Source organism: Rana temporaria, chromosome 3 (genome assembly GCF_905171775.1).
Source record: "Rana temporaria chromosome 3, aRanTem1.1, whole genome shotgun sequence".
NCBI classification, from domain to species: domain Eukaryota; kingdom Metazoa; phylum Chordata; class Amphibia; order Anura; family Ranidae; genus Rana; species Rana temporaria.
The window spans coordinates 78,502,803-78,529,509 of record NC_053491.1 but is presented as its reverse complement, the minus strand read 5'-3'; the positions used below and the strand labels follow the sequence as shown (position 1 = coordinate 78,529,509).

General features: G+C 43.2%; 1 protein-coding gene across 3 annotated transcripts in view; it reads left to right on the top strand.

Moving 5' to 3' along the window:
- The first annotated feature begins 2,249 nt into the window (after positions 1–2,249).
- Positions 2,250–26,707, top strand: part of LOC120931399 (threonine--tRNA ligase 2, cytoplasmic-like) — a 67,481-nt gene continuing 43,023 nt past the window's right edge. Inside the window, exons 1-4 of one of the 3 annotated variants that reach the window (XM_040342795.1) lie at positions 2,250–2,606; positions 22,907–22,981; positions 26,072–26,227; positions 26,336–26,518. In XM_040342795.1, the coding sequence (XP_040198729.1) occupies positions 2,313–2,606; positions 22,907–22,981; positions 26,072–26,227; positions 26,336–26,518 (708 nt within the window). In that variant the 5' untranslated portion in view covers positions 2,250–2,312. The remainder of the gene's footprint in view (positions 2,607–22,906; positions 22,982–26,071; positions 26,228–26,335; positions 26,519–26,707) is intronic. The other 2 variants (XM_040342796.1, XM_040342797.1) reach the window with 2 other exon arrangements.

Below are 26,707 nucleotides of genomic sequence, written 5' to 3'. Positions count from 1 at the left end.
ATTTTCTATTCTATTTTATTATTTTTGGAAATTGGAAAACTATTTGAATTCGAAAACTATTAAAAATTGATTCGAAAACGTTTCAAATCGCATCCCGAAAATGAATTAAACGAATGAAACAAATTTAACTAAACAAATTTATGTAAATAACGAATCGAACGGAAACAAAATACATTTTTTCGTTCTGCACATGTCTACACAACACGTGTTTTGAATGCAGCCTAAGGCCCTTTTCACATGGGGTGGACTGTGCTAGGAGTCCGCTAACTCAGCGGAGAATCTGGGCCAGATTCTCGTAGATCGGCCTAAAAATGGGCGTATCGTATCTCATTTACGTTACGCCGCCACAAGTTTTTCAGGCAAGTGCTTTATTCACAAAGCACTTGCCTGTAAAGTTGCAGCAACATAGCATAAATCACCCGGCGGAATTCAAATTCGGCGGGTAGGGGGCGTGTTTCATTTAAATGAAGCGCGTCCCCTGCGCCAAACGAACTGCGCATGCGTCGTCCCTAAAATTTCCCAGCGTGCATTGCTCTAAATGACGTCGCAAGGGCGTCATTGGTTTTGACGTGGACGTAAATTACGTCCAGCACCATTCACGGACGACTTACGCAAACGACTTAACTTTTTACATTTTCGACGCGGGAATGACGGCCATACTTAACATTGACTGTGCCTCATAGACCCAGGGGCAACTTTACGCAGGGAAAAGCCTAACGTAAATGTTGTAACTTTACTGCGTCGGCCGCGCGTACGTTCGGGAATTCGCATATCTAGCTAATTTGCATACTCGACGCGGAAATCTACGGAAGCGCCACCTAGCGGGAAAAAAAATTGCAGTTACGATCCGACGGTGTAAGAGACTTACGCCTGTCGGATCGAAAGGATATCTATGCGTAACTGATTCTAAGAATCAGTCGCATAGATACGACGGCGCTAGGCAGAGATACGACGGCATATCTGGAGATGCGCCGTCGTATCTCTTTTGAGAATCTGGGCCTCTGTCTGGTAATCCCCGCTGAGCAGACGGATGGCTGGTCTGTGTCCACTCCGCTTATGCAGGACAGACAAAGCCCACTCTCCTCTATGAGCGGTCAGATGTAAATGGGCCGCCGGTCTGTTTACACTTGATTGCCATCCGATCCGCCAAATGGATGGGGAACGATCCCCATCTGTCTGTTTTTAGCAGATAGGATGGCATCCTTTGACATCTGCCGCTCCAAAGAAGGCAATGGATGGTGGTCCAATCAGGTCCACCTAAAAAACTAATGGATGGCCCGTGTGAAAGGGGCCTAACTACTAAGCCATAGTTACAGAAAAAAAAATGTTTACTTTTTTTTTCTTATCAAAAGAATGAGACCTGCTTTAATTGCAGAAAGTCTGTGTAACTGGGTGATTGCACTTTGCCTAAATATTCTGGGCCAGATTCACGTAGAATTCCGGCGGCGTAACGTATCCCATTTACGTTACACCGCCGCAAGTTTATAGCGTAAGTGCCTGATTCACAAAGCTCTTACCTGTAAACTTGCTGCGGTGTAACGTAAATCCGCTCGGCGCAAGCCCGCCTAATTCAAATGAGGCGGGCACCATTTAAATTAGGTGTGTTCACGCGCCGAACGTACTGCGCATGCTCCGTCGTGAAAATTACCCGACGTGCATTGCGCTAAATGACGTCGCACGGACGTCATTGGTTTGAAGTCCAGCGCCATTCACGGACGACTTACGCAAACGACGTGATTTTTTAAATTTCGACGCGGGAACGACAGCCATACTTAACATTGCTTAGAACACCTAGGAGGCAGCCCTAACTTTACGACGCGTATCGCTACAGAAACAACGTAAATTTAGATCGACGGGCATCGCGGACGTTCGTGAATCGCTGTAACTAGTCATTTGCATATTCTACGCCGACCGCAATGGCCTAGCCACCTAGCGGCCGGCCTAGAATTGCATCCTAAGATCCGACGGTGTAAGTCAATTACACCTGTCGGATCTTAGGGCTATCTATGCGTAACTGATTTTATGAATCAGCCGCATAGTTAGGACGGGCGGATCACAGAGATACGACGGCGTATCAGGAGATACACCGTCGTATCTCTTTTGTGAATCTGGCCCTCTGTTCTTTCCCATCTCAGAAGGTTGGGAGGTATGCTGATTGTCAGCTCATAGGCACAGCCAAAATCTGCACCACCCAATGGCCAGTAAGGATAAAGTAAGCAGCGTGCACATCTAAAGGGATGCCGGGGATGCCATGTTTCAGGTAACAAAGGGCCTGCAGCTGTCACTGTCTCTCTGTGTGTGCACATTGGAACATGGCTGTCCAGATTGCAGACCGGTTGACCAACCAGGAGCAAGAAATCCGCTGGCTGAGCGATGAGATCGGCCGCCTCGTGGATCTGGGCACGCAGGGCACCGTGGAGATTGACCCCAGCCCAGAATTATTGGAGCTCCGGGCTGAGAATGAGAAGCTGAAGTATAGAGTGGCCCATCTACAGAGGAGCCTGAAAGAGGAGCAGGAGAGAGGAGGGCCAGGGGACAGTCCAGGGGGAGAGGAGACCAGGCCTCAGGAGGAGGAGAAGGGAGAGCAGAGTGTATGTCAGGGACAGGTGAGAACCAATGACCCCCCCAAAACCCCATTGTATTGTCTGTATGACACGTGAGCAGAGGAGATCTTCACAATGACCTATAACCCCAGACCTCAGGGGGTACCGGAGAAGCCGTTATCCTTTTCACACCAGCACAATGCCTACAGAACGTGTCCCTTTGTCTTCCCTAAGTGGCACAAAGGAGAGGGAGCCGAGCTGTATTACTGAGATGTGATTGTACTACGACTGACATATTTATAAGGGTTACCGGCGATTCACGTTATAAGTAGGGTTGCACCGATACAGTTTTTTAACGCTGCGTACTGATACTTGTACACCAGTACTCTCCGATACCAAGTACTGATTCCTTTTGCGGTGCGACTTGAGCCCATACAAAATAAATGGGCTCAAGTCGCACTGTAAAAGAATTGCATGTGATTTGAACAGGAATGCGGTGCGATTTCTGTCCGAATCACATGTGGTTACTGTATCGCTCCTGTGCGAACCCAGGCTGAAGTCGCCATGAAAAGCCTGAGTTCACATCGGAGCGGTGCGGGGAACTGCCTGTGATTGGGACAGGAATCGCACTGCATTCCTGTTCAAATCACGTGATTCAAGCTCCTTGGTTTGGTATGGGCTCAAATCGCACCACAAAGGTATTGGTTTCAGGTAGAGATGGGCTCTGGCGTGCTGACACTACTAGTCACAGGCACTGAGTCGTTTCCCGAGCCGCAGCTGCACAGATCGGGAATGTGGGATCTCGCACACGTCTGAGCCCATTTCTAGTTTCAGGTAATGGAACATTTGCACTAGGGTTGTCCCGATACCACTTTTTTAGGACTGAGTACAAGTACCAATACTTTTTTTTTATGTACTCGCCGATACCGATACTTTTTTTAAATGTGTCCCCAAATGCAGCCATGTCCCCCCACATATGCAGCCATGTCCCCCCACATATGCAGCCATGTCCCCCCACATATGCAGCCATGTCCCCCCCATATGCAGCCATGTCCCCCCCATATGCAGCCATGTCCCCCCCATATGCAGCCATGTCCCCCACATAATGCAGCCATGTCCCCCACATAATGCAGCCATGTCCCCCACATAATGCAGCCATGTCCCCCACATAATGCAGCCATGTCCCCCACATAATGCAGCCATGTCCCCCCACATAATGCAGCCATGTCCCCCACATAATGCAGCCATGTCCTACATACCTTGATCGTGCCGCCGCTAATCAGCGTGCGGGGAACATTACAGCTTTCGTTTGAATAGCTGTATCCCCGCCGCGTATACACTCCCCCTTGCTCGGGATTGGACAGATCATCCGTCCAATCCCGCGCAAGGGGGAGTGTCTATATGCGGCGGGGATACAGCTATTCAAACGAAAGCTGTAATGTTCCCCGCATGCTGATTAACGGCGGCGGCTTTGCGGCACCGATGGTGGTATTGGTGCAACCCTCGTTATAAGGCCTTGTCCATGCAGCCAAAAATGGGCAGTAAACATGTATTCCTGCAATGTGACCGCCATACCCTAAAGATGCAGGCTTTGTACCAACTGCTCAGTACAATTGCCATGTAAAAGCCGGGTTTTCCTAGAACATGTTTCTCAACTCCAGTCCTCAAGGCACCCCATCAGGTCATGCTTTCAGGCTTCCCGTTATTTTACATCAGTGATTTGATCGGTTTCACTGCCTTCGTCATTACCACAGCTGTTTCTACTGAGGGAAATCCGAAATAAAAGCTGCTGAACACCAGGGTCAAATCTCAAATCCCTCAGATAAATAAATATAAAAAAGGTGGTGCAGTGCTATACAAAAAGTCCAAGGGCCAGATTCACAGAAGAAGTACGCCGGAGTATCTGCTGATACTCCGGCGTACTTTCAAATTTTCCGCGTCGTATCTTTAGTTTGAATTCTCAAACCAAGATACGACGGCTTCTGCCTTCGATCCGACAGGTGTACGGCTTCGTACGCCTTCGGATCGTAGGTGCAATACTTCGGCGCTCGCTGGGTGGAGTTTGCGTAGTTTTCCGCGTCGGGTATGCTAATTAGCTGTTTACGGCGATCCACGAAGGTACGCATGTTCATCGCATTCTCTTACGTCGTCGCTAGTCGGCTTTTCCCGGCGTATAGTTACAGCTGCTATTTCTTGGCTTATATTTAGACTTGCCATGTTAAAGTATGGGCGCCGTTCCCGCGTCAAATTTTAATTTTTTTTTTTTTTGCGTAAGTCGTCAGTGAATAGGAAAGGACGTAACGCACGTCGCCGTTCAAAAAATTACGTTGGTGCGACGTCATTTCAGGCAAAGCACGGCGGGAAATTTCAAAACGGAGCATGCGCAGTACGTTCGGCGCGGGAACGTGCCTAATTTAAATGATACACGCCCCATTTGAATTAGGCGGGCTTGCGCCGGACGGATTTACGCTATGCCACCGCAAGTTTACAGGCAAGTGCTTTGTGAATTAAGCACTTGCCCGTAAAACTTGCGGCGGTGTAACGTAAATGCAATACGTTACGCCGCCGGAATTCTACCCGAATTTGGCCCCAAGTGTGAACAATAAAAACGCCATCCATGGGATCTTCAATGTGCACAGCAGAACATGCAGAAATCCTCGTGCAATGTGAAATCAACCTCCACCAAAAGATCAATTGGCCGCTCACCTCACAGAATGGACCCTGCTAGGAAAGGGTCAATACAGCAATCCCCTCAGGGTATAATGGGTGATACTGGATCCAGATCCTTATGGCATTGATGGCGGTGTCACAAACGATGATAATCTCTCAGTGAAGTATATGGCATGTAACGATAAATGATATACCATAGTGCTTTCCGTAATTAAAAAGCATTTATTTTAAAAGAAGCAAAGCTGCACTTACAAAACAAAGCACTCAGCGAGTACTAGTATGATGAACAGTATTCGATGGTCGCGGGTTACGTCCCTGTGGGCGGGGACTTCATCATACCGCTCCTGCCCATTGAAATTAATGGGCACTGCGGCTATACAGTTGGCTAAGCGCCGCTTTGTGGTGGTTTTAACCCTTTCTCGGTCGCTAGCGGGGGGTAAAAGCGGCTCTTTACCGCCGATGCACCCACCGCCCCAGTGTGAAAGGGGCCTAATACATAAAACCTGGCCTGTTAGTGGGCCCTGAGGACGGGGTTGATGACCGCTGTCCTAGAGGGTTTGTTTTGTGGGTGCACAATACTTTAGGGCACACTGACCCCTGCGAATTCCTGCAGCAGAAATCACAAAGGTGTGTAAACAGCTACGGCCGATTGGCTGGCACAAAGCAATGACAGGCTGATAGGAGCAGCAGTTGTCTGCATGTAGCCGTACGTCTCCATCTATAGTGGTGACAGATGACTGGCCCTGGACACAGATTGCATTCACGACCAATTATGCGTTCCTGATCTCAGGTAATCGTTGGATGTCAGCATACATGCAAGCAGAGGGCAGGCAGCCATGGCTCCTGGTTAAAGGATAAGTTTAAAATGAAAATAAATAAATATTTATTTTTTGCAGATAAAAACATTTTTTATTCTTATAAGCCGGCAGAGCATTGCAACCTCGATCAGCAGATCCCGGGTACAATGTCAGGTTCCTGCAGACTCTCAGTACAGCTGTCTGCTCATATCTTCCACAGGGGCAAACGGTTACTGAAGTCCAGGAAAAATCAATGAATTACTGTATAAGCCGGCCCGAGTATAAGCTGAGGCCCTAATTTTACCACCAAAAAACTGGGAAAACTTATTGACTCGAGTATAAGCCTAGGGTGAGAATGCAGCAGCTACTGTAAGCAGAAAAGAGGGTCAACAATGCCCCTTTGCACGTCTCACTGTGCCCCTTTGCACGCCTCACCGTGCCCATTGCAGCTTCACTGTGCCCATTCTCACTGTGCCCATTGTAGCCTTACTGTGCCCATTGCAGCCTCAGTGTACCTATATTCTTGACAGGCTGTGGGCATTCATTTTTCAAAAGTCGCAGCTTTTTTCTGGTCCCATTCAGCCTGTGATATGCATTTGACACTGTGTTCAGCTACCGCCTATCACGGAGGTCCTCTTATCCTCGGACTCGGTTTCCCAGCAGACACTGTGTTCCGCAAATCACGGACTGTAATGGTCAGGGGTTAACGCTGTTACGATATTCCATTCCACCAACCCAAGACAGCTTATCGACACTCCACAATCCAGCAGACAGGACCCATAAGAAATCCCCAGAAAAACGAGACACAGCTCTGTTCTCTGGTTCCAAACAGATAGCTTTTAATGGTAAAACTCAGGCTTTTATACAGTTAACAACCAAAAAGCATGCTGCAGTAATCAAAGGGACAATGACACACTCCACCCACAACATCATACAATGCGTACTAACGAGTCCCCCTCAATCCACATCTTAGACAGACATTCTGACTCTATAAGCTATTCTCACCTGCTACGCAATACACATTCCTTTAGTAAACATAAGTCAGATGTCTGACCTTTAGAGTGTGCTAACTCACAACACATATTAGCATCAATAGAAATTCACACAAAGCAGTGTTAATTAGCATCACATAATGAAATATCTTAGGAGCCAGACTTAATTAACACCTTAACAGTATGTGTCCCCACATTGAATGAATCACACTATTATTGACCTGTTGGGTTCAGAATTAACCACCTGTAATATTTCAAGATATCCTGCAATACATTGTGAATTATCATTACTGTCCCATCTCATGTAATTCAAGATATCAATTCTCAGTCATCCTATGCCCCTAGTGGACATAGGATTACCCTAGACCCAAGAGTCATTGGTGAAGCTGAAACAGGAGTACCCCACATCCTTCAAGAGCCTCTGGTCACACGGGCCATACCGTTACACGGACCTTCTTTCATCCTCGGGCAAGAGGACGTCCATGATAGGCGGAACACTGTACACAGTGTCTACTGGGAAAGTCGGACATCCGTGATAGGCGGTAGCGGAACACAGTGTCAAACGCCTATCATGGACCGGGGGAAGCTGCGACTTTTGAAATATGGATGCCCATGACCCGACAGGTACACCGTCTCGAGTATAAGCCAAGGGGGTCTATTTTCAGCCCTAAAAAAAAGGGCTGAAAATCTCGGCTTATACTCGAGTATATACGGTACTCTGCCTGGTGGCAGACAGGACTTGTAGTTCATTCATTCAAAGAACTCTGTAAATGAATGACGTGCCTCTGTAGGTGAAGCCATGCATAGCCACACTGGTTTTTAAATCGTGACAGCAGGTGCAGGGAGAGGATCCCCACCCAATGGAGCAACGGGCAGGGGTGCGAGCAAGCTTTTTAGTAACATGTTAAATATTACACTTTGAATATGGGTGTAACATACAACATGGTACTAAAGGTGAACTTATACTTTAGGCTGGTCATACATACCAGCAGCAGTTGCACAAAACAAAAACGCACATTCGAGGTAGATGGGGGAATTGCTCCCGCTGGGGATCCTTCTCCACTGTCAGAATGCACTGATCAGTGCTGCTAACTATAGTCAGCAGCACTGATCGTTCAGGAAAAAAGCAGTCAGGCTGGATGTCCAGAAGTCAATTGGTAGATTGATTTCTGTACAACTGACCTGCCTATACATAGGTCTCTGGTGAACCGACTGTATTTTGATTCATGTATGGGCGCATTTGGCCTGTCATTGCTTTGTACTGGGACACAGCTGTGATTCCTTCCGCAGGAATTAACCATGTAATCACCGGATGAATGAGGGCTTAAGACAGCCCATCCATTTTAAATGAACTGTCACAATAAAACTGTATTTGCTGCATTGTTAAGCAACCCTAAGCGCAGCCTTCGACACAGTAGACCATAAACTGTTACTGAGACGACTAGCAGAAGTCGCCGGAGTCACAGAAGATGCTTTACCATGGTTCTCCTCTTTTCTCGGAAACCGATCACAAACGGTGAAATTGGGATCTTTCACGTCAGAAAAACGCACGGTGCCATGTGGGGTCCCCCAAGGATCCCCCCTATCACCGGTGCTGTTTAATATCTATCTTCGTCCTCTCTTTGATATTATCAGTAGCCAAGAACTACTCTATCACTCGTATGCAGACGACACGCAACTGTATTTTCGCATCTGCCACAAAAAGGATCATCATCTCAGACTAGAGAAATGTCTCTCTTCAATAGAAAACTGGATGTCTAAGAGTTATCTTAAACTCAATAGCGCTAAAACAGAACTCTTTATGTTTGATGCCAGTCGAAAGAGTCTACTAGCAACAAACTGGACTCCATCGCCCATTCTGGGACAAATCATCTCCCCTAGCTCCAAAGTCAAAAGTCTAGGAGTCACGTTTGACACCTTCATGACAATGGACGCACAAATAGGGTCAGTAGTCAGCGGGTCGCACCATTTGATGCGCCTACTACGCAGACTTATTCCATTTATCCCCAAAGAAGACGTAGCAGTCGTGGTGGGAACAATCGTGAATTCCAGACTGGACTATGCAAATGCCCTTTACCTCGGGCTCCCAAAGTACCAAATCGCTCGTCTACAAGTCGTACAGAATACGGCCGCCAGACTGGTGACTGGGAAAAAATCATGGGAATCAATCTCACCTTCGCTGAGATCACTTCACTGGTTGCCAGTGAAAGACAGAATTGCATTCAAAGCACTCTGCCTGACACATAAGTGCATCCATGGGAAGGCTCCTAGATATCTATGCGACAAGATCAAACCTCACAATTGCAACCGCATTCTGCGATCCACCGACCAAAATCTGGTCAAGGTTCCAAAAACCAAATACAAGTCCAAAGGAGAAAGAAGGTTTGCTTTCCAGGGCCCCAGGCTTTGGAATGCTTTACCAACCAGCATTCGGTTGGAGCAAAACCACCTGTCTTTCAGAAGGCAGATCAAAACCCTGCTTTTCTGATGGCAAGAGACACAAACAACCAGCGCCCAGAGGCGATTCAGTTCGCATGTGCCGCGCTATATAAGTTTTTCATTCATTCATTCATTCATTCAACCCAGCACACTTCAAAGCACCATAGCACATGTGCATTGCCAGCAATTGCGTGTGTGTATTGGAGTGTTGTTTTAAATGAATAGCAATGCACATAATCCTGTGCATTCAGGTATATTGCAGTAAAGCATACTAAAATGCATGTTTTAATATGCATTACCACACTTGTGTGAAGCCAGCTTTCGAATAAATCGTACGATAATCTGATTAGTTAGTACAGAGCTTTCGATAGCTGATGACGACAGTTCATCTGATGTTATCCAATCTGACAAGCGTGAACATTTTCCTCGTATCATACCAGAACTTACGATTTTCATTTAGTCAGTATAGTTGTCATCCGAAAATACAATGCAATACAAATACACCACAACACGTGACATCACTTCAGAATTGAAAAAAGTCAGACGATGCATGGGACCTAATTTTGGACAGGTGGCTTCTCTCTCGTTTACAACGGTATGGGATGCAAAAAAATGATTACATTGGTTGTAAACCCTTCCATATACCCAGTGAAGTGGCTGGACTCTGGAGATACAGCACAGAGATAAAACAAATCCTCCTACATAAGTTGTATCAGTTTATGAGCAGTCTTCTTTACATCTGTTCAAAGTGCAGAATTTATCTAGCTTGTCTGAGCTCAAAGGAACTCCCCCCCCCCCCCCCCTTTTACACAGAACTAAAGCTGAGATTGTCAATCACATGCTGTGTGCTGGAAGTCCCCACCCTGTCACCTTTTTACCTCTTAATGTCAGGAAAACTTGTCAGAAGAGAGAAATGGCACTTGTGCTCTTAATTGAGACAAGCGCACACTGCGGAGGGACATGATTTGTTCATATTTCATGTCAGAGGTTTTTAACCACTTTTAAAGTCTGAAGGCCATCAAATACACCAGTAAGTAAATTCTGAAAGATCACAAGTGCGTTGCAAACTGATGCCGAAAGCAGTTGCTACAGGCCCTAAATGAGCTCCTAAATAAAAAAAAACAAAAAACAAAGACGATCATACCAGTTTTCCAGCATGTCCCCCTGCCCAATTGCCTTAAAGATTGCTACACATTGCCTTTAACCTAGGTTCACGTAGGAGCGATTTGTCATGCGATTTGAGATCAAATCACTTAACAAGACGCAGCCTACTGGAGGCAATGACACTGTTCCAGTCGGTGTGACACCGGTTTTGCGGCGCCGCACCGATTTGGAAAAATAGTTCCTGCACTACTTTTTTAGATTTCAGGTGCAACTTCAATAGACATCTGTGTATGAAGCCACGCGCATGTCTATCAAGTTGCACCTGTAATTGCCCTGACCTTGCTACTTTGAAATCGCGCTACTTCAAGTGAAGTAGCACGATTTCAAAGTAGCATCAATGTGAACCAGGGCTTAAAGTTGTGTAGTGAAGGGGCCACATAATTAATTTTACAAATGTTTGTGGGCGGAGAAGCAGAGACTGTGCACATCAGCTGCTGGCCTGGTAAAATCCTGAAGTGGACTGCTTGTTTGCTGCTTTGGAGACCCCTGATGTAATGCAATGGATCTGATCGGATAGATTAGGTAGATCCCCCATTTACATAAATTGAATGTAGATTGTAGAATCAGATTGTAATGTGTATGATGATCCTAACAGTGCTCAGTGGAGGGGAGCGATGATCAGTGGAGCGTGTCGAATCACAGGCTGTCCATTTACATCCAGCCGCCCATATAGGGGAGCGGACACGAACCTGTCATCGGCATGCTCGCGGAGAGATTCCCCGCTGAGCAGGCAGATCCGCTGGCAGGCTCCGCTAGTATGAAAGGGGCCTAACCACTCCATTCACCTGTACCTGTTTAGGTGGTAATAAACACACTGGGGGTACCTAGTGTGTGTGTGTGTGTGTGTATATATGTGTATGTGTATATATATATATATATATATATATATATAATATATATATATAATTTTATAATATATTAATATAATAGTTTAATCATTTCTCTTTAATCTGAATCTTGGTAAATATAGGGTGTCCGATGGCACCTAGTGTTAGTCTGGATTCGCACTTCTCCATTCCTGTGCAAGGCAGTCCAATTTTTTTAAATAAGCTGTCAATGCACAGCAACAGACCAAAAACACATGCAGCATTTTTCCTAAAGTAACGCACCACAATGCACAGCACTGTTACCATACATTGTGATGCACTGCAGCGCGTGTGCGTTGGAGCTGCGTTTGGGGTGCCATTGAAAATGTCACTGCAACGTGTTAATGCATATGACATACGCGTCAACACAACACACCCCTGCCAGAGCTCATTACTTTGTACACAATACTGTACTGTTTATCATTAACTTTCAGTATTGGTATGCATGGAAGTGATGTAATGTTGATGCTTGTCACCCTATCACCTGCCATACGGTATATATCTTATATAAACAAACCACGTGTTCATTGCGGACAAACTTCTGTTTCCGGATCAATCTTTACAGAGCAAATGCACATTACAAGAAGTATAATTTTTCCCAAATGGAAACCACAATTATAATTTTGTTTGAAAGAAAGGGGGGTGAATGGTAAATATATGCTTGTGCCACATCCAGTATATATGAGAAAAGAAAAAAGGGGGTTCCTCTGGGTGGACTTTTAAGGCACTGATAGTATTCCAAATATACGGGATATTGAGGTAAAAAAAATTTTTTTATTCACAATTATACATATTTATAAAAAAAATGAAATATTGAATTAAAATATACAGTTCCAATGATTGTCACCATATAGGTAAATACATACAAACCTTCTTTACACGTTTCGGGTAACCTTCTTCAGGGGTGTGTAGAGAAGGACAATTAGTTAATCTAAGCATAAAAATACATAAAGTTAATTACATGCATTTAGAACATTATTATTAAATATATACAAAAGTTTTTTTTTATATATGATGTATATACATGTAATCATTCACTTACTTTTTTTAAATGTAGTAGAAGGATGATAAATATTTCATTGGGTGCATTGAAAATACAAACATGACACTGGGTTCTGTCAATGAGGTTGCCAGTCAAGCAAGAAGTGGGTATCAGAATTAGGGTTTTCTTCCGTCTGAAAAAGCGGAACTTTGCGGACGCGGATCTTTGCGGACGTTAGCGGATGCATCATTCGCTAACGTCTGCAATCCCATAGGGATATATTACAAGTCCGTAAACGGACTTGTAATAAACAGTCCGTTCGTCCGCCCATGTGAAAGGGCCCTTAATGCAGGTTTGAGAAGGACGTTTAAGGAACAGGTGTTTATCTCGTTAGGGAGAAATTATTCCAAATGCTTTTAAAAAATCAGTGTGTGAGAGCTGATTGGAGGACACCCCCTCCCCCCCCCCCCTTCCACACACAGTCCAGGAAGGAAGGCACAACACAGAACTGTGTTGTGAATACATAAGCTGTGTGCTGAGCTCTCCTCCTCTGTCACCATTTTATTGGTGTCAGAAGTCATGCTGATAACAAAGGGACCAAGCACCAGAGAGAAACCACACTTGGAGCTTCAGAGAGAGAAAGACGAGTAAACACTACAGATATACTCCCCGTATGTGCTTTGTTCAGATTTCATGACTGAGATTTACAACCACTTCTAGCTTTGGCAAAAAAAAACTGGAAGCTGATTGGTTTCTATGCAGTGCAGCACCATCTGATTTAGTAAATCAACCCCACGTTTGCTCTCCTGGCCGGGTACATCCCCCCCCCGGCCGGGAATACACAATGGCTCCACCATCAACACTAACTCAAGTGATTTTATATTTATTTATTTCCTTCCTGCGTTAGTGTTCAGTGACAATAGCTGTCAATGTGCCAATGTTTTCTGACCAAAGATATGCATCTTTGTACAATCCCATTAAATGTATTTTGTTTCATAATAATTTGGGAATCCAAACGGTTTATTCTAGTAGTCAGCTTGGAGTGCCTACCTACTAGTAAGCAAGAGCTGGTTGATGTAAAAAAAATAATAATAATAATTCTGGCAAGTATTTTGACATATTCTCCTTAATCAGCCAGGGACAATTCAGGACAAAGGTCCTATACCACTCCCATTGACCTGAGTTTTTTTTTTTTTTTATCTTATTGTAGGAGTTGTGATAAAAGAGATGTATGTGCCTGTTCTGTTGTATATGTGTTAAAACCACAAAATGCAGTATATTTTCACACAATGGAATAGTGTGCTGTAAACAGTGCCATTTGAAGGTGGTGTAGAAGTTTTAGATCTAGTTCCCATTGAGCTAAAGCCCATGGGAACAGCAGGTAAGAACATAGTATTGTATTTTTCTTCCAGTCTCCATGCTGCCTTCATAATGCGGTACATGATTCAGTTATATATTCTATCTTCAATGTCACACAACCTTCCTCACATCTTCTCCCTACTCCTCAGGTGTCCCACCCAATGGAACCTTCACCTTGCAAATGACCTTCTCCTATCCTCTTATCTGATCATCTCCTCTCTCATACCATTGTGATCTCTCTTGTGCTTTACACATTTTTTGGAACTTTCTTCTTCATAACATGAAATGTTCACAGAACCTGGAGGCCTTTAAAAGATTCACCAAAACTCCTTTCTACAGACAAGCACATCATAGTCATTCTTCTCATTCATCAGATCTGATGCTGACTTTTACACCTCCTGTCTTGCATAATCATCCACTTTCTTTTTCTTTTCTTTTTTTGAGCCATGATCTAATTTCTATTACATTCTCATATTTAACTGAATATGTATTTGTTTTCTGATAGGACAACTGCTGTATTGAAGATATATGAGCATATTAAACATGACAAAACTGTTACGCCGTGTACAGTACTCCATAGCAACCAGTCAAAGATCACTATTCATTATTGCCTGCTCTACCATGAAAGGTGGAACCTGACTGGCTGGGATCTTGTACTGCAATGCATTATTACGAATGTCATGAAGTGAAATATTGAGTATTTCTGTATATGGTTTAAATAATAGTACATTTCAGAGTTTCAGTATGTATTTATTTTACCCCAAAAATTATCCCCCAGAACTTTCCCACCATACTAAATGTGTTCCAGAGAGTGTATTGAATTTCTTAGTTCCCGTAAAAAAATATATATTGGCTTTTTTACCCTGAAAATAGAGGGTTAACTGTGCCTGCGTGTTATACGCCGATAAATACGATTTTATTTTTATATATATATATATATATATATATATATATATATATATATATATATATATATATATATATATATATATATATATATATATATATATATATATAATTATATTATTCTCACACTTGGAGCAAATAGCTGAGGGCATCTAGAAGCAAATAGCTATGTGTTTTTGCAGCTTTGCATATCCTTATTCCTTAAACCCCCCCCCCCTTCCCCCAATAATTGGTGAAATGGGTTTATTATGTGAAAGAATATGTAAACTCGTCTGCCCTTTCCCTCCCATAGAGTAATGTGAAGAAATAATTCCGGACGGCTGCACTTCCAAAAATCCTTTTATTGAAGCTTCATATGACAGGTGGTTGACAGATGGAGCAGGGGACAATGAGGTAGACACGTTTCGCGCAAATATCAGCGCTTGGTCAATACCTCCCATAGAGTAGTGGTCCATACCACTGATGAGCCACAAGTAAATCTCTGTGGTCCCCAGGGGTTCTGCCACAAATCAACATTGTGGTGGATGTAAACCACACAATTTTGTTTCCAGTGGTGTTCTCAATGCGCGCTGAAGGTCAAAACTGTTAGCATGCATTGATACCCATTGTTTTGGCTCCTGTAAACTTGGAGAGGGGCGAAGGAGGAACCTTCCATTGGCAGGGCTGATCACAAACTGTAGGAGGTAGCGCAGAGCTCGAGCACATGATCCAAAGAATGTTTTTAAAGTTTGGTGACCACTCTAGCACATTCATAAGTCCATACATGGCTACAACCATGCTCCTAAGAGATGTTCAGAGTGAAGGCTCTGTTTTCTTCAATGTTAATCCTGACCACATTTTGATAGTCTTTCCATTGACGTGAGTGGAGGCTTTGGTCCATGTACAGAATATTTCTATAGATGATGGGCTGAGGCTGTGTAGTGAAGAACTCAGAGGAGGCATAGCTAAATATGATCTACACTGGAAGTGATGGGAGGAAGTGTAGAAATGTGCATTCTCAAATTATGATAAAGGGGGATTGCCCCATAATCAAAAAGAAAAAGACTTTTATCAAATCTGAGACGCCATGCATTTTGATGAAACTGATAATAAATTGGTATTCTTAACAATGGTGACTTTACATATCCCCTTTTTATTTTATTTTATTTTTTCCAAAATACTTCTATTTTTTTTTATATATACACATATATATGTGTGTGTGTGTGTGTGTGTGTGTGTGTAAACATTGATACAGATATTGATACGGTGTGTGTGTGTGTGTGTGTGTGTGTGTGTATATATATATATATATATATATATATATATATATATATATATATATATATATATAGTGGGGATCGAAAGTTTGGGCACCCCAGGTAAAAATTTGTATTAATGTGCATAACGAAGCCAAGGAAAGATGGAAAAATCTCCAAAAGGCATCAAATTACAGTTTAAACATTTTTATAATATGTCAAGAAAAGTTAGATTTTATTTCCATCATTTACACTTTCAAAATGACAGAAAACAAAAAAATGGCGTCTGCAAAAGTTTGGGCACCCTGCAGAGTTAATATCTTGTACTGCCCCCTTTGGCAAGTATCACAGCTTGTAAACACTTTTTGTAGCCAGCCAAGAGTCTTTCAATTCTTGTTTGAGGTATCTTTGCCCATTCTTCCTTACAAAAGTCTTCCAGTTCTTTGAGATTTCTGGGCTGTCTGTCACGCACTGCTCTTTTAAGGTCTATCCATAGATTTTCAATTATGTTGAGGTCAGGAGATTGTGAAGGCCATGGCAAAACCTTCAGTTTACGCCTCTTGATGTAATCCCCCGTGGATTTTGAGGTGTGTTTAGGATAATTATCCATTTGTAGAAGCCATCCTCTCTTTAACTTCAGCTTTTTCACAGATGGCATCAAGTTACCATCCAAAATTTGCTGAAATGTTATTGAATCCATTTTTCCTTCTACTCATGAAATGTTCTCTGTGCCACTGGCTGCAATACAACCCCAAAGCATGATTGATCCACCCCCATGCTTAACAGTTGGACAGAGGTTCTTTTCATTAAATTATGTGCCCTTTCTTCTCCAAACGTACCTTTGCTCATTCCGGCCAAAAAGTTCTATTTTAACCTCATCGGTCCATAGAACTTGCTTCCAAAATGCATCAGGCTTGTATATATGTTCATTTGCAAAGTTCAAACGCAGATTTTTGTGGTGAGGACGTAGAAGAGGTTTTCTTCTGATGACTCTTCCATGAAGACCATATTTGTACAAGTATCTCTTTATAGTGGAATAGTGTACCACAACTCTAGTGTCTGACAGATCTTTCTGGAGGGATCGTGCAGTCAAACGTGGGTTTTGAATTGCTTTTCTCACAATCCTGCAAGCTGTTCTGTCTGATATTTTTCTTGGTCTTCCAGATCTTGCTTTAACTTCCACTGTTCCTGATGACTGCCATTTCTTAATTACATTCCGAACAGAGGATATTGACATCTGAAAACGCTTTGCTATCTTCTTATAGCCTTCTCCAGCTTTGTGATCGTCAACTATTTTCAGTTTCAGTTTTCTAGACAACTGCTTAGAGGAACCCATGGTGCTGATTGTTGGGGCAAGGTCAGATGAGTCTGGGCATTTAAAACCTTTGAGATTGACATCACCTGGTCTTCCCAGATGAAGATTGAGAACAATCCATGACACTGGCAGGTCTCAGCTTTGCAAAGGGGGGGGCAGTGCATGCTATCAATTCTGCAGGGTGCCCAAACTTTTGCAGACGCCGTTTTTTTGTTTTCTGTCATTTTGAAAGTGTAAATGATGGAAATAAAATCTAACTTTTTTGACATATTATAAGAATGTCTAATCTGTAATTTGATGCCTTTTTGGAGATTTTTCCATCTTTCCTTGGCTTCGTTATGCACATTAATACAAATTTTTACCTGGGGTGCTATATATATATATATATATATATATATATATATATATATATATATATATATATATATATATATATATATATATATATACATATCGGCCTTAACCGAGGGGGGGGGGATCAATAAATTGGTATATTTATTTATTATCCACTTCTTCATGAGCCACCAGTCTAGTGTTTTTTAAAATTTATCTGAGGAAATAAAGGTATAAATATGTGTCATGACTATAAAGTACCAACTTGTCCTGAGGGCCCAGTACATGTATGTATATGAATAAGTGCTTGCATGTGTTTGTATGTGTGTGTGTGATAGATATATCTCTTTATCTCTCTATTATACACAAAAATATTTAGTTTATGATTTTTTTTTTTTAGCACTGACACTTCTATTAAAGAGACATCTTTTATCAATTTCTTTCTATAATCATACTTTAAAAACCCACTTTAACACCTAAAACTGATAAGACAACCACAAAATGAACTTTTAACGTGCGCAGAAAAAAAAAAAAAAATAGTTTGCTATTATCAGAGCAATTTCAGTGGGGGGAAAAAAATCATGCGACAACCCTCCAAACTGAAGATGTGGACACTCATTTTCACCCTTGGTGAATTGGGCAAAATATATTCTGGCAAGTCTAGAGGCAACATTGTCATGGGATGAAGCAATTATTCCCTCTTTCTTGGTGGCAGCCATTGTGGTAAGTAGGTGCTTTATGGACACTTGTTTCCTTTTTGTATTTAACTTGGTTGGTTTCTGCTGCTTGATCAGAGCTTAAATTACTGATCCTAATTGATTGCAGACCTAGACAAACTGAAGGTCCATTAAATGTTTGGCAAGACAGTCATACAGTCAGCACAATTCTGTACTGATCATTATTTCAGCTCTGTTCAACATGAGGTTTGCTTTGTGGATCTAGTGTAGTGTAACATGAGCTAATGTGCATGTGTGTGCTCCTTGCATGGCAATCACATTACTTAAATAAAGTTAAAGATGACATCTATATAAAGGAAAAAAAAATGTAATATATGAAAGTTGGGAAACTATGGAAAGTTAGGGAAGAGGGTGAACGTCCATCTAAATACAAATTCCATATAAAATGTATGTTTTGGTATTGAATAGACTTATGTGGACTGAATCACTCTGTTTTGTTGTATAGGCCCCCTGAGGAATACGAGTTATCTACCTGAGTTCTGTTGGGCTTCTCATTTATTCATATTCATGATAATACTGGCATGCCAACACATGACCATTGATGAAATACACGGGTTTCACCAGGTGTAGACCTGTTGTCATGGCTCTGTGAATATAATGGCAGGGCTCAAAATTTTAAGTCCTGAGCTACTAGCCAGGCCTCAAGAGTTACTCGCCACCAGTTGCCCCACCTAATTCATACACTGCCCTGTGCCTAATTGCACCCGTAAACACGCCCTCGTAGATTATCTCATGGAATGACAATGTTTTATGCAGAATCAAGTTACAAAATTGAATATTGCCAACAACAACTTTAACAAAATGGGACAGGGCACTGGGGGCAGACCAGAGGGACAGGGCACAGGGGGCAGACCAGAGGGACAGGGCACTAGAACTGGGTCTCTTCCCCATTCTCTTGCTGTCTCCTCTGCAACTCCCATCCATCCTCTCTCTCTCTCTCCCATTCATCTCATCATCAGGAGCCTGTGTGTGCGGCTCCACGCTTGCATGTCCCCACTTCCCCCTTTTATTCAGGCTGGCAGAGAGGAGAGGAGCTGCAGCACAGCGGGAGGGAGTACAATCCAGCGCTGAGATCCACACAACTGCACAGCCATTGACACCATAGCACAGCGCACACTTACACCGCACATTGAGACCAGTCTGTTCACAGTGCTTAGGCTAAACTGTTGGACACTTAAATAGAGCACACGGAGAAGAAAACTGCACAAACTAGAAGGCTGTCGCTCTTATGTCAGGGCAACTTTCAGTGAGCGCTGCACTGGAGTGGTAATTTTTGCAATCCTCCACCTCACTCATTACTTTCTGCTCTCCAGCTACATTGGTCGGGGGAGGGGGGCAGTCTCAGAGAGGGCATACTGTTAGGTCCCATGGCTTAATGAGAATTGTAAGGAGAGCACCTGTGTACTGTTCTGCCTGTGCGCGGCTCACCAGACTACTTTTCCCGAGCATGCACCTTTCCTCTTCAGCCGCCAATCTCATCTGGACTCTAAGTGTAGGCACAGATTGGAGGGAGATTGGTCATGCAGCCCTGTCATCACTCGCCCCCAGCTTAAATCCACTCGCCAAATGCTAATAGGCGAGTGGAAATTTTGAGGGCTGATAATGGTCATTAGAAGGCTAAGAGCTGGGACTGCCAATAGGGTGTTGTTACCACTGGAGTTCTTAAACAAGTGAATGGCCGATTCAACTTATTGGTGGGTTAAAGGGGGGAAACTGAGATACAGAGATGATACTAATTAGTAAAGGTGACAGGGAATAGGTTTCCTTTTTTTGTTGGCAGCATGTACTGGCATATGTATTTTTTTTATAGACTAGGGTGTGAAGCTGCTCAGGAAAGTCCATGCTGTTTCACAGACTGCTAAGGTTGGTTTCCTTTTTCCAAGATGATGATCTCTGCACTAGATGATGGCCACATTCTGCTTTGTTTTGCTGCTCATGTATAGGGCACACCAAAATCAGAAAATCACTAAAGAGATTGCAAAGGGTCTAAATTACTAAAGACTGTTCAATTTGGAAGGGAAGTTGCACTTTGCAAGTGAATTATATCCAGAGCTTGGTAAACGAGGTGAAGCTCTGCTGACTTCCATCATCCAATCGCGTGCAAGCAAAAATACAAAAAAAAATATTTTTATTTTCCTTGCACGCAATTGGGTGCGCTTCACAAAGTGAAAGTGCACCACATTCACCAAGTTTCAGAGAAGATTCCCTTGCAAAGTCAATAGCCTATTTGCATTTAGTAAGTCAACTCCTGTTTTTGCCAGTTTCACAATGATCCCTTCTTCTAGTAGTGGATAGCAATGTAAACGTTCCTTCTGATTAATACAATGCTCAGCTCACCCAGAACTGCATCATGAGATGGAGGGTGGATAGTCGCAGACTTTTCTATACCCAGAGGTAAATTGGGTGGCCATGGAGGCCATGGTGTGTTTTTAATAATTCTACTTTTTTTTTTTTTCACTCTATACGTCAATTAGCCACTTCCTGCTGGCTGTACGCATTTATGCAGTCTCAGCGGGTGAGCTTTAATGCCAAGTGGCTGCATATATGTGGCCCTGTGTAAACAAAATTACTGTGCTGAGAGCGCACTTTTGGGTAACTTACGGATATATGACCGATGTGACAGTCAAAGCGGTCGCATGATCACAATGCCCACCTCCCGGCATTTAGAACCTCCTAAAGGGCTGGGGGGCGGCAGCGGGAAGGGGTTAAGAAGCGTTGTACAAACCAGTGAAAAGCATTTGCTTCCACATTTAAAATTAATAAATTAGCTCCCTTAAAACTTTTTAAACAAAGGGCAATTTTATTGTCTTTCGGACTTTAAGGGGGTTGGACTGTGGCCAGCAGGAGTGAAACATTTCCTGGGTGTGAATATCACCACATTTGGTATCATTGGGAGGAATAGTGCATCCTCGTTGGTATCATTGGGAGGAATAATGCATCCTCGTTGGTATCATTGGGAGGAATAATGCATCCTCGTTGGTATCATTGGGAGGAATAATGCATCCTCGTTGGTATCATTGGGAGGAATAGTGCATCCTCGTTGGTATCATTGGGAGGAATGATGCATCATCATTGGTATCATTGGGAGGAATAATGCATCCTCATTGGTATCATTGGGAGAAATAGTGCATCCTCGTTGATGCACTATTCCTCCCAATGATACCAACGAGGATGCACTATTCCTCCCAATGATACCAATGATGATGCACTATTCCTCCCAATGATACCAACGAGGATGCACTATTCCTCCCAATGATACCAACGAGGATGCACTATTCCTCCCAATGATACCAATGATGATGCACTATTCCTCCCAATGATACCAACGAGGATGCACTATTTCTCCCAACGATGATGCATCATTCCTCCCAATGATTCCAACGATGATGCACTATTTCTCCCAACGATGATGCACTATTCCTCCCAATGATACCAACGAGGATGCACTATTCCTCCCAATGATACCAACGAGGATGCACTATTCCTCCCAATGATACCAATGATGATGCACTATTCCTCCCAATGATACCAACGAGGATGCACTATTTCTCCCAACGATGATGCATCATTCCTCCCAATGATTCCAACGATGATGCACTATTTCTCCCAAAAATACCAACGATGATGCACTATTCCTCCCAATGATTCCAACGAGGATGCACTATTCCTCCCAATGATACCAACGAGGATGCACTATTCCTCCCAATGATACCAATGATGATGCACTATTCCTCCCAATGATACCAACGAGGATGCACTATTCCTCCCAATGATACCAACGAGGATGCACTATTCCTCCCAATGATACCAATGATGATGCACTATTCCTCCCAATGATACCATCATTGGTATCATTGGGAGGAATAGTGCATCCTCGTTGGTATCATTGGGAGGAATAGTGCCCCATTGTTGGTGTCAGTTGGCAGAATAATGTCTTGTGTATTAGTGAGAGAAATAATGTTCAAAGGTCTAGATAAAGACAAGCAAAGGGCCACTCTCATAGATAAGTTATCCTATAAATGTGACCAACAAATGGTCATTCCCATATTGGAATAACATGCAAGTTGTAGACAAGGTATGGAATGGCTCAGTTTTTGTAAAACTTAGGAGATGTATGGATGGGGTAATTGTCCCTCTTGACCCCTGTCATGAGTGGGTGGAATGGGGTGAAGGAAGTTGGGGTGCTACCAGAGTTTTTATGAAATTATGAACACCCTAGGCATTCTTTATTTGAAAATGGGAAAAAAACATTTGGCGTTTATGGTGCACACTGCAAAACTGGTTCCAAAAGTCATAGGCACTGTAGGTTGCTATTGCATTTTCACGAGCGGTGGAATACAATCATAGCGGTCTCCTTGAATGTTGGTGTGCAATGGAAGTGCTGGGATTCTGCGGTTGTATAACTAAAAAAAGTTTAACAAATCTGCATGAGGAGTTTGCTTTTATCGTGGATGTTTCTTCTCTAAATTTCTTGCGCTTGTCTAACCTTCATCTTACACTGTTTCAGTAATTTTTTTTTTTTAAGAAGCCCACAGCCTGTTCACTGACATACTGACTATTTCTTACAGAAACCCACGGTAGAAGGACATCTGGCATCTCGGAACAAGAATGTCAACAAAGGAACCAAATGTCAACAGCAGGAGGTATGTACTTTCAATGTTGTTTTAACGTCTTGACTTTCTGGCGGTATTTGTGTTCCAGTTATGGGAAATGCTAACATTGTTCATTTTGTGTATAACAAAAGAGGGGTAGAGAAAGGAAGCGCCACCTAAGTGCAGTATTAAAGAGGTTCTTTTAATGACACATTGTACAAAACACACTTACAAGAAGGTAAGGAAAGGCTCATCTGTAACATAAATATTGGATTCATCCAACAAAATGGCTGCCTTCTATGCATTAGCACAGCCAATTGGCCAATAGAAGGAGCAGTGGCTCCGAGCGCGTAGCCCAATCAGCCTTTGTTCTCCCTGTCTGACCTGCCTCCCGGAAGTGTTCCTTGGAAGTAATCACGTGACCTGTCACGTGACCTGTGAGGCTGGAACAGGCTTCACCCTGATGGCCACAGGACAGGCCTGAAGACTCCACACATTCTGCTTTCTTCACTTCTAAAGCAGCCCATGGATCCGGGACGAGGACTACAGGATGTTACAGATGAGCCTTCTTTCCTTACCTTCTTGTAAGTGTGTTTTGTACAATGTGTCGTTAAAAGAACCTCTTTAATACTGCACTTAGGTGGCGCTTCCTTTCTCTAACCCTCTTTTGTTTACCACAGAGTCAGCTCTCTGAGGACAGCAGCCGCCATTGAACAGCCACATCATCTGCATTTTTAACCATTGAACTGCCTGTTACTACTATTTCCAATGGACTAATCACCATACTCCTACCCATATATGTACTTTGTATCTGCGCTGACAGTTACCTCTCCTATTTTGTGTATAACAAACCATTGTATTTTTAGTTGGCTGTGCTAATGCAGAGGAGGCAGCCATTTTGTTGGATGAATCCAATATTTTTGGCCGCACCCGGGAGATCACAAATCCCTAAAGCTTTGCTGGTGAACTGTCCAACACAATACAAGGATTCCGCCTGTTTGCCTGCTAATTAGTATAAAGGCAATCATCTTGTAAAGTAAAAGTGCCTTGTCAGTCCTGCATGTTCTCCTTAATCAATGTTCACTCCACTGTGATGCTGCACTTTCTCTTTACGAGTCTTTGGTCTCAATGTTTAATGGATTTTAAGTTATTTTGTTAAAGGTACACTGTCATCAGAATTGGACAGGGAGCCTTAACGCATAAAGGGAACCTAGCCTTAGTACTTAAGTTTTTCCTCCAAAATTTGCTAGATCTGTCCACCAATGCATTCCCTTTGCCACTAATCCAGTGATCTTGCTTCTGATGCCGGAACGTCTGGACCTTGTTACAGTGCCGCCTTACATACACAGACCCAGCTCCATGGAGGAGCCTGAGGACAGAGGGTAGGAGGGAAGCATTGCAGCCGCCACTCAAATCGGCCCCAGGGCAGGCGGCCTACCGAGAAATTTCCCGGTATCCCAGTAGGCCAGTCCGGCCCAGCGTCTTGCTGACCCTCGCATACAGCAAACCTAAAAAAATGCTTCAACTAAAAAGTTTTTCAGAGCCACCAACCCAATTTAAACTTAGAGAGGTTTTCACCACTCCAGGTGAGCCTTGTAGATAATCAGGGACGGTCGGATTACCAAGGTGCTGGCGATGCACGTAGCAATAAGAAGAGGAAGATGGACAGCCGCACTCCGGGAAAACTTTAAAATAAAGTTGTCTTTATTTTCAAACTGGAACATGTACAGTCACCACAACCACAAAACAGGACAGCCGACGCGTTTCGCACTTAACTAGTGCTTAGCAGGGGCGGACTGACCATTGAGTCACTCGGGCACTGCCCGAGGGCCCCATGCCACTAGGGGGCCCCATCCGGGTTGCCAGGCTCAGTAAAACCAGGGACAGTATGTAAAAATCTGTGTTTTTTTTAGATCTGTCCCCGATATGTCCGAAAATGACATGCTTTTAATGTGAATATCCCAAGATTTTAGCTGCCCGCCTCTGCACTACCTCCTGGCGTGGTGGCCATCTGTAAGCCAGAGGGGCTCCATCCTCTTCTATTGCCCGGGGGCCCCATGAGTTGTCAGTCCGCCCCTGGTGCTTAGCCATGACTAAGCACTAGTTAAGTGCGAAACCAAGCAAATATGAATGTGATTTGTTTATGAAGGATGCAGAATTGGAGGAAGATAAATAACGTAGACTTCAGGAAAGATACTCACTAAGGCTAGGATCACAAGGACGATCCTAAATTGATTGGGTTGTTTCACAAGGTGATCGTTTCAAATAGAGATGAAAGGCAAAACATTTGTGTATAGAATAAAAAAATCATAAATACCTGATGTCTTTTATTTTTATAAGTGATCTTATTCTCTTTGTTCTCAGCTGCATAAGAGCTTGGGGAGGAGAAGCAACAGCACACTGAGCTTCTCAGGAAAAGGCTGTGTGTGTGTGTGTGGGGGGGGGGGGGGTCAGCACACCATAGCTGGAGAATGGACCACAATGTGCTCTCCTGCTTAGTGTGGTCAGTTTTTTTAAATAGGAAAGCAGAGGTACTGGTAGGAACAGCAGGGATTTCACACAAAGAACATTAGTTGCTGTGAACTTTGAGGCTCAGTTGCTCTAGAGTACCTGTAGCTACTGAGGTCAGTGAGGACTTGTTTTTAAAGTTTTTTTTTATTATTATTATTTAGGTACTTGTATAGCGCCGTCAATTTATGCAGCGCTTTGCATATACAATGTACATTCACATCAGTCCCTACCCTCAAAGAGCTTACAATCTAAGATCCCTAACTCGCATTCATATACTAGGGCCAATTTAGGCAGAAGCCAATTAACCTACCAGCATGTCTTTGGAGTGTGGAAGGAAACCGGAGTACACAGAGGAAACCCACGCAGGCACAGGGAGAACATGCAAACTCCAGGCAGGTAGTGTTGTGGTCGCGATTTGAACCAGCAACTCTTTTTACTGCTAGGCGAGAGTGCTACTCACTACAGTTTATTTAACTGCTCGTTGGGAATGGGTATATACCTAACTGTCCATAGTCTGGCCACAGGTTCACTTTAAACAAATTACTCTCATAATCGCCAGTAGTAATTTCTTAATGGGTAGAAAGTAAATCGGATTACTTTTTGTTTTTTTGCACAATGACTGTGGAGCAGAAAAGAAAGCAGGAAGAGGGAACACAGAGATGTCACCACACAGCACAGGCAACATCAAGAACTCAAAGTGGACAGCCAAGTTTCCTTCAGCTTGTTCATCCACGGGAATATTGTGATTCAACACACAGGTCGTGGAAGGTCATTTTCCCACTAAAGGTAAGATTTAATTATTTATTTTTCTATACTTTTATGCTTTTTGTTTTAGCATTATTATACATATTGCCTTTTGTGTTCCTTTATTGTTCATATAAATGTATTTTTAAGGATGATGTAAAGAAACCTGCGTCAACAATCATCATACATCGGTTGGAGGAGACAAGGGAGCAAGCAACTCACAGCCAATTCGAAAATGACAATAACCACAATTTACCCACACAGCTGGAACACTTTGAAGATTCACATTATAAGTCATCAGACAACATATGGACCGTCCTGTTTCAAAACACAGTGAGTAAAAAAATAAATAAAAATATGTCATTTTGGTGCAGTACGCTAGCACAATAATCTCCAAGCTGTGGCCAAGGGGCCAGATGCGGCCCTTTGCTTGCTTTTATCTGGCGCTTGTGGCACTATTCCACCAACTGACACCATTGATGGGTCCCCATTCCCTCCACTGACACCACGGATGGGTCCCCA